The sequence below is a fragment of the Trichechus manatus genome, unplaced genomic scaffold (assembly GCF_000243295.1).
Source record: "Trichechus manatus latirostris isolate Lorelei unplaced genomic scaffold, TriManLat1.0 scaffold00100, whole genome shotgun sequence".
In the NCBI taxonomy this organism is placed as follows: Eukaryota; Metazoa; Chordata; class Mammalia; order Sirenia; family Trichechidae; genus Trichechus; species Trichechus manatus.
In genome coordinates, this window is record NW_004444036.1 from 420,916 (window position 1) to 436,669 (window position 15,754).

At 41.7% G+C, this 15,754-nt stretch overlaps 2 protein-coding genes across 3 annotated transcripts in view; one reads left to right on the forward strand and one right to left on the reverse strand.

Moving 5' to 3' along the window:
• CTPS2 (CTP synthase 2) overlaps positions 1-15,754 on the reverse strand; it is a 124,175-nt gene that overhangs the window by 55,325 nt on the left and 53,096 nt on the right. The gene's annotated exons all lie outside the window — the stretch shown is intronic.
• Positions 3,380-6,250, forward strand: S100G (S100 calcium binding protein G). The gene is made up of 2 exons (XM_004382814.2): positions 3,380-3,516; positions 6,100-6,250. The coding sequence occupies exons 1-2, from the start codon at positions 3,382-3,384 to the stop codon at positions 6,202-6,204; spliced, it is 240 nt and encodes a 79-aa protein (XP_004382871.1). The 5' UTR covers positions 3,380-3,381; the 3' UTR covers positions 6,205-6,250.

The following is a 15,754-nucleotide window of genomic DNA, read 5'->3' on the forward strand; positions in this document are numbered from 1 at the left end:
AAAGAGGTCTTTTGCAGCAGATTTGCCCAATGCAACGCATTGTTTGATTTCCTGACTGCTGCTTCCATGGGTGTGGATTGTGGATCCAAGAACGAACAAATCTGTCTTGGAAGAAGTACAGCCAGAATGCTCCTTAGAAGCAAGGATGGCAAGACTTCGTCTTACGTACTTCGGACATGTTATCAGGAGGGACCAGTCCCTGGAGAAGGACATCATGCTTGGTAAAGTAGAGGGTCAGTGAAAAAGAGGAAGACCCTCAAGGAAATGGATTGACCCAGTGGCTACAACAATGGGCTCAAACACATCTACTATAGTGAGGATGGCACAGGACTGGGCAGTGTTTTGTTGTATTGTACATAGGGTGGCTACAGCACCTAACAACAATAACAACAACAATTGCAATTTTTAAAACCTGTGGAATTCTGTCCTTCTATTATAACACCTGGTTTTCTGGATATGAAGAAAGTTATTTTTTCAAGCTTAAATATTCACCTAGTTTTTTTTTTAATTGTTGTAATTTAATGAAGTTTACATTTCAAGTTAGTCTCCCATACAAAAATTTTTTTTACATACATTGTTATGAGACCCCAACCACTCACCCCATTCTGTGACAGCACACTCCTCCCCTCCGCCCCGGATTCCCCATGTCCATTCAACCAGCTCCTCACTCTCTCTGCGTTCCCATCTCACCTCTGGACAGAAGCTGCCCCTTTGGGCTCTTGTATCTACTTGACCAAGAGGCACGTTCTTCACGAGTATCACTTTATGTCCCACAGTCCAGTCCAATCCCTGTCTGAAGAGTTGGCCTCAGAAACTGTTTTAGTTCTGGGCTGATAGAGAGTCCAGGGGCCATGCTTTCCGGGGTGCACCTAGATTTTTTTTTTTTTTAAATCCCCATACTTAAGCTTCCCAAAATGTGAACTGTGCACAAATATCAGAATTCCACATTAGAGGGAAAATACAATCTAAGGGGGAAAAAATCCAGGCTGACTCTGGGGACTCTGAACCATTAAACCACCGTTGAGGTGGCCCCTTACTGGATCTTGCCCTTAATTAGACATTATCTTCTGAGGTTCCTGCAGTCTTAAGCTTGGGTTTCAAAAACCGTTAATAATTACCTTGAAATGATAAGCAAAAGGAAAATTTCATCATCAGGGTGGTGTGTCTATAAAGACTATAAAAGTCGAATGATCCTGCTTAGCTCTTCACGCTCCTCTTTGATTCGTCTAGCTGTTTCCCTGTTGGGCAACCAGGTAAGCGTGCTTTTAGTACTACCTGGAGCTCCTTCTGCTTGCATTAACACTGTGCTTCCTTTTAGAATGGGGAAAGATAATGGTCTGTAAATGAGTTTGCGCCATCTAAAGATATTACCATTAGTTTTTTCCAGCCAAACAATAGACAAGGCCATAAAATCACCTGAGAGGAATCTCCTCCTTAGAATAATCAATTATATATCAAAAGGGCAATATTTGCCCAAAAGCAAAGATGAGAAGGCAGGAACGGGTAGAAAATCAGGACGAAAGGAAACAGGGAACCCAGGGGGAAAATGGGGAGAGTGCTGACATATTGTGGGGAATGAAGCCAAGGCCATGAAATACTTTATGTACAAACTATCGAATGGGAATCTAATTTGCTCTCTGCTTTCACCTAATGCACAATGGAAAAAAAAAAAGATATTACCACTAGTTTAGAGACTAGAAGCTGGGGTCAGGTGTTCCCCAAGACCACAGCCTACAGAAACCAGACCAGGTGCATACAAAGCGAAGAATGCCACTAATTACTAATGAAAGTGTTTGGCTCCAGGGACTATCTCCTAAGAATTAGACATCTCCTAAGAATTAGACATTTAACATACCATCTAAGATGATTATTTTTAAAACAAGTTCACAGAAAAAGGACATTAATGGAAAAACTGGTGAAATTCACATAAGGTCTGTAGTTCAGTTAACAATACTGTAACAATGTTAATTTCCTGACTTCTATAATTTTGATAAGTGTACTATGGTTATACATTATTAACATTAGGGGAAGCCGGGTGAAGGATATACGTGAACTCTCTATTAGTTTTATACTGTTTTTTTTTGGTCTAATATTATTTAAAAATAAAAAGTTAAAAAATTAACACAGTTTATAAAGACAATGTTCTACATTCTACCTTGGTGAGTAGCATCTGGGGTCTTAAAAGCCTGTGAGCAGCCATCTAAGATACTCCACTGGTCTCATCCCTTCCGGAGCAGGGGAGAATGAAGAGAACAGGATACAAGGAAAAGATTAGTCCAAAGGACTAATGGACCACAGCTACCAAGGCCTCCACCAGACTGAGTCCAGTACAGCTAGATGGTGCCCGGCTACCACCACTCACTGCTCTGACCGGGATCACAGCAGAGGGTTCTGGACAAAGCCGGAGAAGGACGTCAAACAAAATTCTAACTCACAAAAAAAAGACCAGATTTACTGGCCTAAAGGAGACTGGAGAAACCCCGAGAGTATGGCCCCCAGACACCCTTTTAGCTCAGTGGTGAAGTTACCTCCGAGGTTCACTGTTCAGCCTGGGAGTGGACAGCCCCGTAAAACCAAATGAGACTAATGAGGTACAGGAGTCCAGTGACAAGGGCCAGAAGGCAGAAGGGGAGAAGGAAGCTGGTGATAGGGAACCCAAGGTTGAGTAAGGATATTGTCGATGTGTTGTGAGATTGTTAACCATTGTCATAGGGCAACATGTGTAGTAACTGTTAAATGAGAAACTATTTTGTTCCGTAAGCCTTCATCTTAAGTGAGAATAACAGCACAATTGGAAGAGCGTAGTCAATGTCACTGAACTGTGCACGTAGAAATTTTTGAAATGGTGTATCTTTGTCTATGTGTATTTTTACCAAAAAAAAAGGTTGAGAAGTTAGAGGGTTGACATGTTGTGGGGTTGTTAACCAATGTCATAAAACAATATGTGTACTACTGTTTCATGAGAAACTATTTATTCTGTAAGCCTTCACCTGAAGTACAATTAAAAAGAAAAAGAAAAAAAAAGGTCGAGAAGGGAGAGGGTTGACATGTCGTGGGGTTGTTAATCAATGTCATAAAACAATATGTGTACTACTGTTTCATGAGAAACTATTTGTTCTGTAAACCTTCATCTGAAGTACAATTTAAAAAAAAAATTAAGCCTTAAAAAAAAAAAAAAAGATTAAATTGGCAGTTACTGGTGCTGTGGCCACCCTCCGTGAGTCTCTCTCCTGACCCTCAGTCCCTTCCTTTTCTTTAGTCTCCCCACCTTCACCAAGCGAATGGCCCAATGGCACTAAAAGCCTGCTGACCACCCTAGTATGCAACTCCATTTCAGCTTTTTGGTAAATTCATTTCCTTCCCAACTTACAGGACACCAAGATGAGTCTGAAGAAGTCTCCTGAGGAAATGAAGAGCATTTTTGCAAAGTATGCAGCCAAAGAAGGTGATCCAGACCAGCTGTCAAAAGATGAACTGAAGCTACTGATTCAGGCGGAATTCCGAAATTTACTCAAAGTAAGTGTCAAAAAAAATACAAAAAACAAACCAAACCAGTTGCTGTTGAGTCAATCCAACTCATGGTGACCCCATGTGTGTCAGAGTAGAACTGCGCTCCTCAGGGTTTTCAATGGTTGATTTTTTGGAAGTAGATTGCCAGGCCTTTCTTCCGAGGCAACTGAGGAGACTCAAACCTTTCGGTCAGCAGCAAAGCACATTAACTGTTTGCATCACCAAAGTGAGTGCACAGCATGCTTAACCACACCTTTGATGGTGGAGAAGGTGGAGGGGGGAGGACAGCAGGCAAAGGCTACAGGCTGTGGTACTAAACAGGGCACCACAGCCAGGCACAAGCATTGCTTGACGAAGGACACTTGAATGTGTACTTTCTTCCCCTGGTGTCAGCCCACGTTTCCCATGGCAAGCTCCCTGCAAACAGGTGCCAAGCCTTCCACCCCTCCCCCAGCGCCAGCACGGAGCCCTCCATGGGCCGCCATATTGAACAGAAGTCATCGGTGCATTTACCAAGCCGTGCCATGAGACCCGCAAGATGCCAAGCACGCCACTAAGGCCTTGGATCTAGCCCTTCTGCGCCACCAGGCATTAGGAAAGCAAAGAGGATTGCAGAATAATAGTAGTTAGCCTGGGCCGGGCTTCATTTTTATAGGTGGGGTCCCTCAATAAGCCCAACACTCACTTGGCAGTCTGTTCAGAAAACCCGCTTCAGAGCTGACACGCTGTCCTCTGTGGGCCCCCATTTATTTCAAAAGTATTTAAATGTGTGTAATTTGTGTTAAGCACTTATATTTGTGTTAATGAGGCAGCCAGACATTGCTAACCAACTTTCAGGAAAGGACTAGAAACGGGTCCTCTCTGTTCCAGTATTATTTTCTTTCCTTTGCAACTAAGAACGATTTTCACAACAGAAACGACGGTGCAATTGTGACATCCGACTCTCTCACTAGTTAGCTCCAACTTCCAACAAAAGCATTTGCTTCAAGTGTCCCTGTTTTCCAGAATTTAACCAGAAACGTCCCTTCTACCAGTTTGACACTTAGGAAGACTTCTGTTTTTAACACTACAAAGAAAAGCGTCTGAATTCAATGACTTTATAATCTGATTATTATCTCATTTTATTACGGTTGAAATATAAAATAACTTTTAAAAAAGTTAAAAGTGCTGCCAGAAAAAGATACTTTTTAATTAAAAATAAAAACACAAAGTTTTTTGAGAAATATTAAATTCTAAAAAAAATTACATTTTTCCAAAAGGAAGAAAAATAATAACCTAATAGAAAAACACCTGAGACTTTTATAATTCTTTAAAAGGAAGAAGACTAATCATTAGTTCTGAAAGTCTACTTACCAAATCCGGTTATATTAAGCCATCTAATTTCCACAAGAATTACTAAGGTTTTTCAACTATGCTAAACAACAGACCTACAGTTGGTTTTGTGATCGTGGCAAAAGGCCACCAAGTGTCTTTGTAGACATCTTAGGGTGAAAATATATCTTGTTGATCTAATCTGAAGCTGACCTAGAAACTAAACTGCTATCCATTAGGTTTCCTAAGTACCATTTTGCCACAGACAGACGCCTACTTGAAGGTCAGCGTTGTAACAGCTTTAAGATTTGAGTTTTATGGCAGAGACAAAAATCAAGCCTGCTTAAGACACTCTGGAGCCCTGGTGGCTCAGTGGCTTAAGAACCTGGCTGCTAACCAAAAGGTTGGCAGTTTTGAATCCACCAGCCACGCCTTGGAAACCCATGGAGCAGTTCCACCCTTCCTACAGGGTCGCTATGAGTCAGAATCAACTCGATGGAAATGGGTTTGGTTTTTTTTAAGACACTCAGGTCCCTGGGTGGTACAGACTGCTTGCTCCCAACTACTAACCTAACTACTATCCTAAAGGTTGGCAGTTCAAACCACCTAGCAGCACCATAGCAGAAAGACCTGGCAAAGAAAACCCTATGAAGCAGTTCTACCCTGTAACACATGGGGTTGCCAAGAGTCGGAATCAACTCGACGGCAACAGATTTGGTTTTTTTGTTTGTTTGTTTTTGGTATAGCAGTGTTAAAAATAAGCAAAACTCACCAAAATTTGAATATAAGGTTCATTCTGAGCAGTTATTCTATATGCATGTAGGGAGACCATTTTGATTCCAGAAAAAGCAAATGGCTGGAAGAAGGCAGGTACAATGAGGCTTATAAAGAGAAGGGCAGGGAGAAATATAGAAGACCAACCATTGGCTAATCTTAATGTGATTGATGGCACCCTGCTCTCCGCCTTTTACTGAGATCACCTGATATCAGGTCACAAGATGGTCTCTGGCCCTCCGCCCAACCAGATCTGTTGAATTTCAAATTCAGCAAGCCGGGCTTCGAATGAACAAGATGGAAAGGATTTTCAACTTTGGGTGAAAGAAAAACTGCTGGCAGGATTAATTTTGGTCAGGAATTTCTTTAGAGTGAATATTTGGGTCCGTGAGCAAGAAAACCCCAAAATCAAAGCAAGATATCTTCTATCAATCTCTCTTTGACAGCAGTAACTGATTCATTTTCTTTCCTCTCCCCCATCCCATCCTTTTTGTCTAAAACCAGGGTCCAAGCACCCTAGATGACCTCTTTCGAGAACTGGACAAGAATGGAGATGGAGAAGTTAGTTTTGAAGAATTCCAGGTGTTAGTAAAAAAGATATCCCAGTGAAGGGAAAAAAAAAACAGTACCCCAAGCACCGAAAGAAGACGGCCTGGGAGATGGCCCCACCCTCCATGGAATCCCCCTGCATCTCTGGTTTAATTCATTGCAATTATAATGATCTGGCTATGACATCCAACTATTGTTAATAAAGAAATTCTCAGACATGTCTCATTTTGTCAAGTACTGACCCTCATAGCTTAATAGGTTTCAGAGGAACCTTAGTCCAACTCATTTGATTTTATAGATGAAAAAAAACGGAGGCCCAGAATATTCCATGATCTTGTCCAAGACTACTAAAATCCTGTCAGAGGCATGGAAAAAATGCTGAAGTGCCAAACCAACTCCCTCACCTGACTCTTCTACCAGAATAACCCTGCTCCTTGCTCTCCCTCGCCTCCTACTCGGTGCTCTCATCATTTCCAATTTCAACTCTTATTTCACACTATTCAAAAGCTGGTGAGAAACGGGCCTCAAAAAATAGACACTTGTCTGTAAAATCAGCTCCCAGCACAAGTCGTGCTTTTTGAACGGATGACCCACACAGGAATAGAAGGAATACAGGACCAAGAGTTGGGGTCCTGCTCCACTGCCAAGGAGGGGGGCCTCCCTCCGGCAGTTCTGCCAACCTAGCCACTCAGGATCTCGGTTCGGTAGGTGATATGTAAGGTAAAAGGTGACAAGGAAGACAGATGGGCCCTCCAGCTCTGCTATCCTGTGCTGCTGGGATTTCTTATCTAAGAAAACAGCCAAATGTCAAGTTCCACTTGTTGAGTCCAGTTCTGGAGGGTGCAGGGTGGGAGGGTAACTTTCTTTTACCCCTTACCTGATAGACTTAAATATTAAAGTTCAAGTTAGTCCAAGTTACTAATGTGCTCAAGCTGGCCCAAATAGCCTGTCACCAAAGTGCCCTGGAAGCCAGATTTTTATTTCCCCTTTGTCCTTACCACGGAAGTCCCTGGGTGGTACAAATGGTTAGTGGGCTTGGCTGCTAACCAAAAGGTTAGAGGTTCAAGGTCACACAGAGTTGCCTCGGAAGAAAGGCCTGGTGATCTAGTTCCAAAAAATCAGTGATTGAAAATCTTATGGAGCATAGTTCTACTCTGACACCCACAGGGTTGCCATGAGTCTGAATCAACTCAACAACAACAGTTTTTTGTTTTTTTCCCCTTACCACAACTCTCCTCCCGTCAAAAACATGCACAAATTTCAGTACTGGGTCCCACTCCCTTTGAACAGTGTTTCTCAATCTTTTTTTCATTATTGCCCTCTTAAAGGGCTTTTTAAACCTTTTTTCTTAATCGTGCCCCTCAATAAAATTTTAATTCCCCATATATACAGTCAGTATATATGTTTCTGTATTATATGCATAGTTGTGCTTTAGACATGGAGTAAGATTTTTCTGCCTCCCTCAGCTAGTCCCCCATCCTCCCCACCTCGGGAACACTATCACCAGCCTTTGAACGATGTGTTTATTTTTTTCTAACTCATGCTCCACAGCCAAAATTTCCAAGCTTAACTTTCTGTACTTGACATCAGAAAAATATGGTATTTCCACTTAAAAAATGGAGAAAACAATAATATTGAATGTTATTCAAACTACACAAGCACTCTGGAAGATTCTGATATGGCCCTACCCTCAAAAGCTTGAGAATCACCGCCTGCAAACTACTGCCTTTGGGACCCAATTTTTTTAACCTAATGAACTTAAAGTGTATCCTAGATATGTCAGTCAAGTTGGCGGCCATAATTTCCCCAGTGGCTTGAAGTGCATCCTTGAAGGCCCTCCAAAGTGGGCAACAGACCACGTGCCCACACTCCCCCCACCCCTGCTGCACCTCGTCTGCCCATAGAGCGGGCAGCTGGTCACCTGACAGGGACAGTATCAAATGACTATTAGGCTCCCAGACTGGTCCATCAAAGGCTATTTTATCCATATGATGGCTGTACTCTTGATGACTGCTTTTATAAGAAAAAAAGTTCTTTAGCCCAAACTGCCCTCCAAATGACTTCTATAAGATCTTTCTGCTAATGGAGAAATGCTTGCTTCAGTGCTCAAGGTATAAACCAGTCCTCGAAGAAAAAAAAAGTTGCCTAAAAGATTACTCTGGAGTCCCTGGGTGGTGCAAATCGTTAAGCACTCAGCTGCGAACCGAAAGGACGGCAGTTCGAGCCCACCCCAGAGAAAGGCCTGGCAATCTACTTTCGAAAAAGCAGTCATTAAAAACCCTATGGAGCACAGTTCTACTCTTGACACACATGGGGTCACCATGTGTCAGAATCGACTCAACAGCAACTGGTTTGGTTTTGGTTTTTAAAAGGTTATTATTCTAAGCAGGCTCTCTGTTTTGTTTTGTTTTTAACAGCTCTTAATTTGCTTTCCATATGAAGTTGTTGAAATATAACATGGAAGAGGAAAATACTTAAAACAGGGTTCCAATTAAAGGCAGGAAAATGTTATGCATTAATTATGCTTAATGTACAACACAAATTACCCGTCATCTAAATCTACTTTAACTTATATGGGACTATTTCACAAATCCACTGTATCAGACATAAAATTAACTCTAGCTTTGAGAATCCCTGGACCAAAAAGGGGTAAAAGAAGTCACACCTAGGACAAATAACAAAAATCGAAATGATATCAACTATCACAGTCTCAAATTTCCATTTGCGTCTGCTTAAAATTCTTCAGATTTCTCACTTGTCCTTACCAAAACCACCATTCAAGTGTGCATGAGTATGTTGATGTGTTTTGAAGGTAGAGCATGAATTCTTCTCTCAGGATGTTACGTGTTATAAAAATTTCGATTTTTTTTAAAGTTATCTTTCTCAATAATCAGAAAATAAATGCTTAGAGCTAAGCACATCCACATACCTAAGTACTAGATTTTAACCATTCTTTCTATATACGCCTCAGAAGCCAAAAATATTCTAAATTAAAGTCCACAATGCTGTGAGCTACCCTCCAGATGAACTGGAGAGATCTGAATCCAAATTCAAGGTCAAGGAGGTCAGCAGCAGCCAAGTGATTTATACTGAGTCAGAATGTAAGTTAGCTATGGCTGTCTTCCTGCTAAGCACCATCTAGAAGGCTCTTTGTTGTCGTTAGTTAGTTGCCGTCAAGTTGATTCTGACTCATGGCCACCATGTGTCCAGAGTAGAACTGCTCCATAGGGTTTTCAAGGCTGTGACCTTTCGGAAGCAGATTGCCAAGCCTGTTGTCCCCAGGCGCCCCTGGGTGGGTTCCAATCACCAACGTTTGAGCTAGTAGTTGAGCGTTTAACCGCTTGCGCCACGATTTGCTGCAAGAACCCTAAATATTCGAGAGCCTTCTTTTTCACCTTGTGGATTAAGCAGAGAAATGACACAATAAAATAAATTTTACTCACTCTCCCCTAGGTACTCTCAGACTCAAAAAGAGTGTACTCTCACTCTTAGAGAAAAATTTATTTCTCCTTTTACATGTATACAAGACACCTCCTCTTAGACACCTGTGTTGGATGCCAGCGTCTACCGACTTCATGAGTAACCATAACATGGATCATACATGCCCAATGAAGTCAGGATGCCCAAGAAGCAGATTTTAGCAGCAAATATACCTAAAAGGAGGCTCCTGGTTTCCAAAATGTTTACTTTTTTACCTAGAAGGGCCAGAATGGCCATTGCTCACCATAAGTAATTGCTATTTGCTAAAGTCTACTTGATTCCTTAGGCTCCATGGTGCTTGCTGCCTGGTAGATCTATTATCTTAGTCTTTTTCTTTAATAAGACATCCCCCCATCATCACAAGTGCTGATTCTTACAGCCATTTTTCTCCAACAAACTGACTGCAGGCCATAAAGATGTTCAATAGCAATTAGGTTTTATTGTTCTCATCTCACTTACGTGTATACAAGCTATCAAAATGGAAAATGCACATGTCCTCTAACTTAGCAATTCCCCTTCTAGGAATTTATCCCTTAGATGTGTTCACATGTGGGTGCACAAGGACATATGTACATGAATAATAATTTGCAGCATGATTTAAAGTAGCAAAATAACGGACACAACCTAAATATTCATCAATATGAGATTAGCTAGATAGATAGTGAGCATCCATATAGTGTATTGGAGCCCCGGTGGCACAGTGGTTAAGAGATCGGCTGCTAACCAAAAGGTTGGCAGTATGAATCCACCAGTCACTCCTTGGAAACCCTATGGGGCAGTTCTACTCTGTTCTAGAGGGTACTATGAGTCGGAATTGACTCGACAGCACACAACAACAACACAACCTACCTATATATAGTATAAAACAGGGAAAGCCTGTGGAAGATCCCTATGCATTGAGGTGGAGTGATAAGTACAAAAAGCAAGGTGGGGAACTGTGGATTAAACATGCTCACATACGTACTTTTTAAGAGGGTATATATATACATATGCATGGGTGACTGGGTAGGGGGATGTACACACACACACACAATCTCTAGAAGAATAAAGAAGGAGTTGCTGCTGGGGAAGGGAGGTAAGATGGGGGCAGACGAGAAGCAGTTTTATACCTTTTCTATAGGGCTTAATTTTCTTTACCCTATGAATACATATATATATATATATACACATATACATATATCTCCAGTAGAGGATAGTCATCAAAGAATTAACCATGCCAGAGCTATCTAACAGCGGCACCTACTGGCAAAATCACTTCCTATTCCAAAGTATTAGCTTAGAAAAGAAAACTCATTTGCTTGGCACAACCTTTTCAACATTAGTCCCGAAATATGTTTATAGTAAAGCCTCATAAGGAACTCTTCACTAGTAGTAGGTCTTCTGAGCCTAAGACGTAAAAGTGCCATCTGGCTGGGAAGTTATGGTTCATTATGGTTTGAATTGCAAGCTATAAAAAGGGCTGAAGACTCTCTCTAGCCCTTCCATGGTGTAATCTCCAGCATACAGTGTTAAGTGAAAAAGGCAAGGGAGGACACAATGTGCAGAGTATGCTACCATTTATCTAAGAAGGGGAGGAAGCTGCAAATAGACAAACACATTTACTTATATTTTAAAAATGGAAAGATAAACCAGACAAAAAATTTAATGGTTGCCATAACGGAAGGAAGGGGATAGGCCGGATGAGAGAGGGACACAACTAGATTTCTCTAAATCAGTGGTTCTCAATGGGGGCAATTCTGCCCCTGCCCCTAGAGGACATTTAGCAATGTCTGGGGCACAGTGGTTAAGAGCTAAGTATGCTAACCAAAAGGTCGGCAATTCGAATCCACCAGCCACTCCTTGAAAACCTTATGGGGCAGTTCTACTCTGTCCTATAGGGTCACTATGAGTCGGAATCAACTCGACAGCAACGAGTTTGGTTTTTTGGTTTCTGGGGACATTTCTGGTGTCACAACTAGGGGAGGTGCTACTACTGTCTAGTGGATAGAGACCAGGGATGCTGCTAAATATCCTACAGTACACAGGACAGCCCCCACAACAAAGAATGATCCAGCCCAAAATGTCAATAGTGCCAAGGCTGAGAAACCCTGGCCTAGTCAATTCACTCTTCCACTCTTTTTAGGCAACAATTTTTTACCTTTTCTTCATCTGTAACCTCTAACACCTCCTCCTCTCCTACACTTTCAGCTAGAAGCTCAACATGACCTCCACCCTCATTCTTAGATCCGTAGGCAGATATTTTCTTTCCCTTCTGTAACAACAGTGTACTGCCCAAGCTTCTACCTAAGGGAAATCCTCACTCATACACTGGCTCCCGTCCTCTTTCCCCAACTCAAGGACCTGAGAACCACAACTGCCCCCTCTCTTCCTACATAATCAGTTTTCTGCTGTCTACTGGTTCCATAGTTGGAATCGACTCGACAGCAACTAACAGCAACAACAACATTGGTTCTTTCCACATCATTGTATCAATGTCTCTCATCTTCAAATGAAAACTCTCCCTTGACCTACATCCCCCTCCTACTTCCTTTTATGGCAAAACTCCTTGTAAGTCATCTCCAAGGTATCTCCTCCCCTTCACTTTGAATCCGCTTTCTTCGTCTTCAAGCCTCACTGGGCTACAGAAGCTATTCTTGTCAAATGCACCAGTGACCACCACACTGCCAGGGGCATGTGACATGTGTCACTGTCACCCAGCTTGGTCCAGCATTGGACACAGCTCACCCCTAACTCCTTCTTGAAACACTTCGTACACTGGTCTTCCAGGACACCACCATCTTGGTTATCTTTCTGTTCCACATCACGGGCTGCTCCTTTTCACTCTCTTGATGTTCAGTCAAATCACTGTGCTACAAGTCCACTTGGAATAGTTCTCCCTGTGAGGTTATGCCAGCACAAAACACACACTTTGAGTCACTGAATTCACTTTGCTTTTGCTTTTTAGACATTGCCTTTAATAAAAATGGGATTTTGTTTTATAATTATGTAAAATATACACTTGGTTCCAAAATCATATCTCCAATACAAGATATTCCCAATCTTGGCAGTACTGACATTTGGGATCAGATAATTATTTGTTGTGGGGGCCATCCTGTGCATTGTGGGGCATCTACCCACTAGAAATCCCCCATTGTGATGACCAAACACATCTCCAGACATTGCCAGGTGTTCTCTGGGGGACATAATTCCCTCAGGTTAGGACTACTGGGTCCACAGAAGTGTAATAGGATTGAGGAAACACCATGGGCTAACTTGATGTTTAAACTGGCTGTTTTATGGTAAGGATCTAAAGTGAAACCAGTCTGCAAACAGGTTATCAACAAAAACTCTGGTTTTCGGATATGAGGTCAGAAAGAAATTCAGTCATTACATTAATCCCATGTTAGGAAGAACAATTAGAAACAGCAGTACTTTGTTTCAAACATCAGAGTCTATTCTGTGACAAGCAATGGGGATAAGACAAGTAAGCAAGGCCCAGGTTGTGCCTTCACAGAGTGCACCGTCAGCCTAGTGAGCAGAGAGATTAAATATAAATCACAGTGGTATGGAGCATGCTCCGTTAGAGGTGTATGCAGGGTACAGGGGGCAGAGGTGGGAGTGCTCAGCCAGCCTGGTGGACAGAGAATAAAAATAAATCACACACAATACAATCTCTATCAAAATCTCAGCTGACTCTTTGCAGAAATGGAAAACCCAATCCTAAAATTCATATGAAATTCAAGGGACCTAGAAGAGCCAAAATGATCTTTAAAAAGAACAAACTTAGAGGACTCACACTTCCCATTTTCAAAACTAATTACAATGCTATAGTAATCAAGACAGTGTGGTTCTGGCATAGGGACAGACAATATAGAACAGTAGAATAGAACTGAAAGTCAAAAATATACCTTCACGTTTACAGTAAATAGATTTTTGACAAGGGTGTCAAGACAATTCAATGAAAAAAGAAGAGTTTTTTTCAACAAATGGTGATGGGACAACTGGTGTCCACATGTAAAAGGATGATGTTGGACCCTTATCTCACATCATATACAAAATTAACTCAAAATGGATCATAAACCTAAATATAAGAACTAAAACCATGAAACTCTTAGAAGAAAACATAGGCATAAATCCTCATGACCTTGGATTAGGCAATGGTTTCTTAGATATGATGTCAAAAACACAAGCAGCAAAAGAAAAAATATCTAAATTGAACATTATCAAAATTAAAAAGATTTGTGCTTCAAAGGACACTATTAAGAAATGTGAAAAGACAGCCCAAAGGATGGGAGAAAATATTTGCAAATCAAATATCTGATAAGGGACTTGTATCCAGAATATACAAACACCTCAAAAACAAAAAGACAAATAACTCAATGTTAAAAATGGGCAAAGGATCTGAATAGACATCAATCCAAAGAAGATACACAAATGGCCAATAAGCACATGAAAATATGCCCAACATCATTAGTCATTAAACCAATCAAACCCACTGCTGTTGAGCTGATTCTGTCTCATAGCGACCCTATAGGACAGGGCAGAACTGCCCCACAGGGTTTCCAAGGAGCACCTGGTGGATTCAAACTGCCAACCCTTTGGTTAGCAGCCATAGCTACCACAATGAAATACCACTTTACCCCCACTAGGATGGCTATTAAAAAAAAAAAAAGGATAATAACAAGTACTGATAAGGATGTAGAGAAATTGGACTCCTCATACACTAGTGGGAATGTAAAATGGTACAGCCACTTTGAAAAACAGCCTAGTAGGTTTCCTCAGACAGTTAAACATAGAGTCACCATATGACCCAGCAATTCCATTCCTAGGCATATACCCAAGAGAAATGAAAACATATGTCTGCACAAAAACTTATACAAGGATGCTCATAGCAGCATTATTTATAATAATCAAAATGTAGAAAGTAGAAACAACCCAAATATCCATCAACTGATGAATGGATAAACAAAATGTGGTTTATCCATATAACAGAATATTACTCAGCCATACAAAGAAATAAAGTACTGAAGGATCTGGAGCAGGATGGCGGCATGAGCAGTCGCATGCTCCCATCTGCTTGTAAACACACACATAGCAGAAACTGGCAGAACCAACTTTGTCAGAACCAGTGAAAGGGTTACAGCAACTATGCAAACACTCCATCAAGAAAAAAGGATACATCTAAACAGTAGGAAAGCTTTGGTTTTCTACTCGCCTGCACCTTACCCCCTTGCTGGCTCGGTGTGGCCATCTTAAGACAGCAGCGGCCCGCATTCCTAGGGAGGAAGTGTGGTCTCTATCACTATTGGAAGCAGAGCAGACTTTATCCACAAATTATTGCATGTGTCTGTTCTAATCTGTCTGGGGGCTGCCTGAAGGACTGAAGCAAGGAGCTCATTTCAGTTTGGCCTGTCTCAGAGCTCACACAGGGCTGAGGCACAGTGGTCAATAACCTAACGCAGCAACTACCTGTAGCCCCCTGGGGCTAAAGAGTGTAATTAAGGCATACAATAGACACCTAAGGAGCCCCAGTGGCGTAGTGGTTAAGAATTCAGCTGCTAATCAAAAGGTTGACAGTTCAAATCCACCAATCACTCCTTGGAAACCCTATGGGGCAGTTCTGCTCTGTCCTCTAAGGTCACTATGAGTCAGAATCGATTCGACGGTAACGGGTTAGACGCCCAAAGACTGGATGGAGAGGTTGCAGAGAGAGTTTTTTTGGAAATTAAGGCTTTCAAAAGCACCATGTAGGGGGATTTGAGAAAGCCACATGAATACCCAGGGCAAGACACACACTCAGAAATTACCTGTGAATTATGAGGGTGGGGAGGGAGGGCGAAGGTTATTTACTAACTAGATAATAGATAAGAATTATCTTAGGTGAAGGGAAGGACAGCACACACTACAGGGTAAGTCAGCACAACTGGACTAAACCAAAGCTAAGTTTCCTAAATACAATCAAACACTTTGAGGGAAAGAGTAGCAGGGGTAGGGGTCTGGGGGCATGCTTTCAGGGGACATCTAGGTCAATTGGCATAACAAAGCTTATTAAGAAAATGTTCTGCATACTCCACTGGTCTCATCCCTTCGGGAGCAAGGGAGAGTGAAGAGAACAGGATACAAGGAAAAGATTAGTCCGAAGGACTAATGG

Excerpts from the sequence above, each read along its gene's own strand:
- S100G (XM_004382814.2), top strand. The coding sequence starts at position 3,382 with ATGAGTCTGAAGAAGTCTCCTGAGGAAATGAAGAGCATTTTTGCAAAG. Across the intron at positions 3,517-6,099 it reads AATTCCGAAATTTACTCAAA|GGTCCAAGCACCCTAGATGA; the intron begins GTAAGTGTCAAA and ends GTCTAAAACCAG.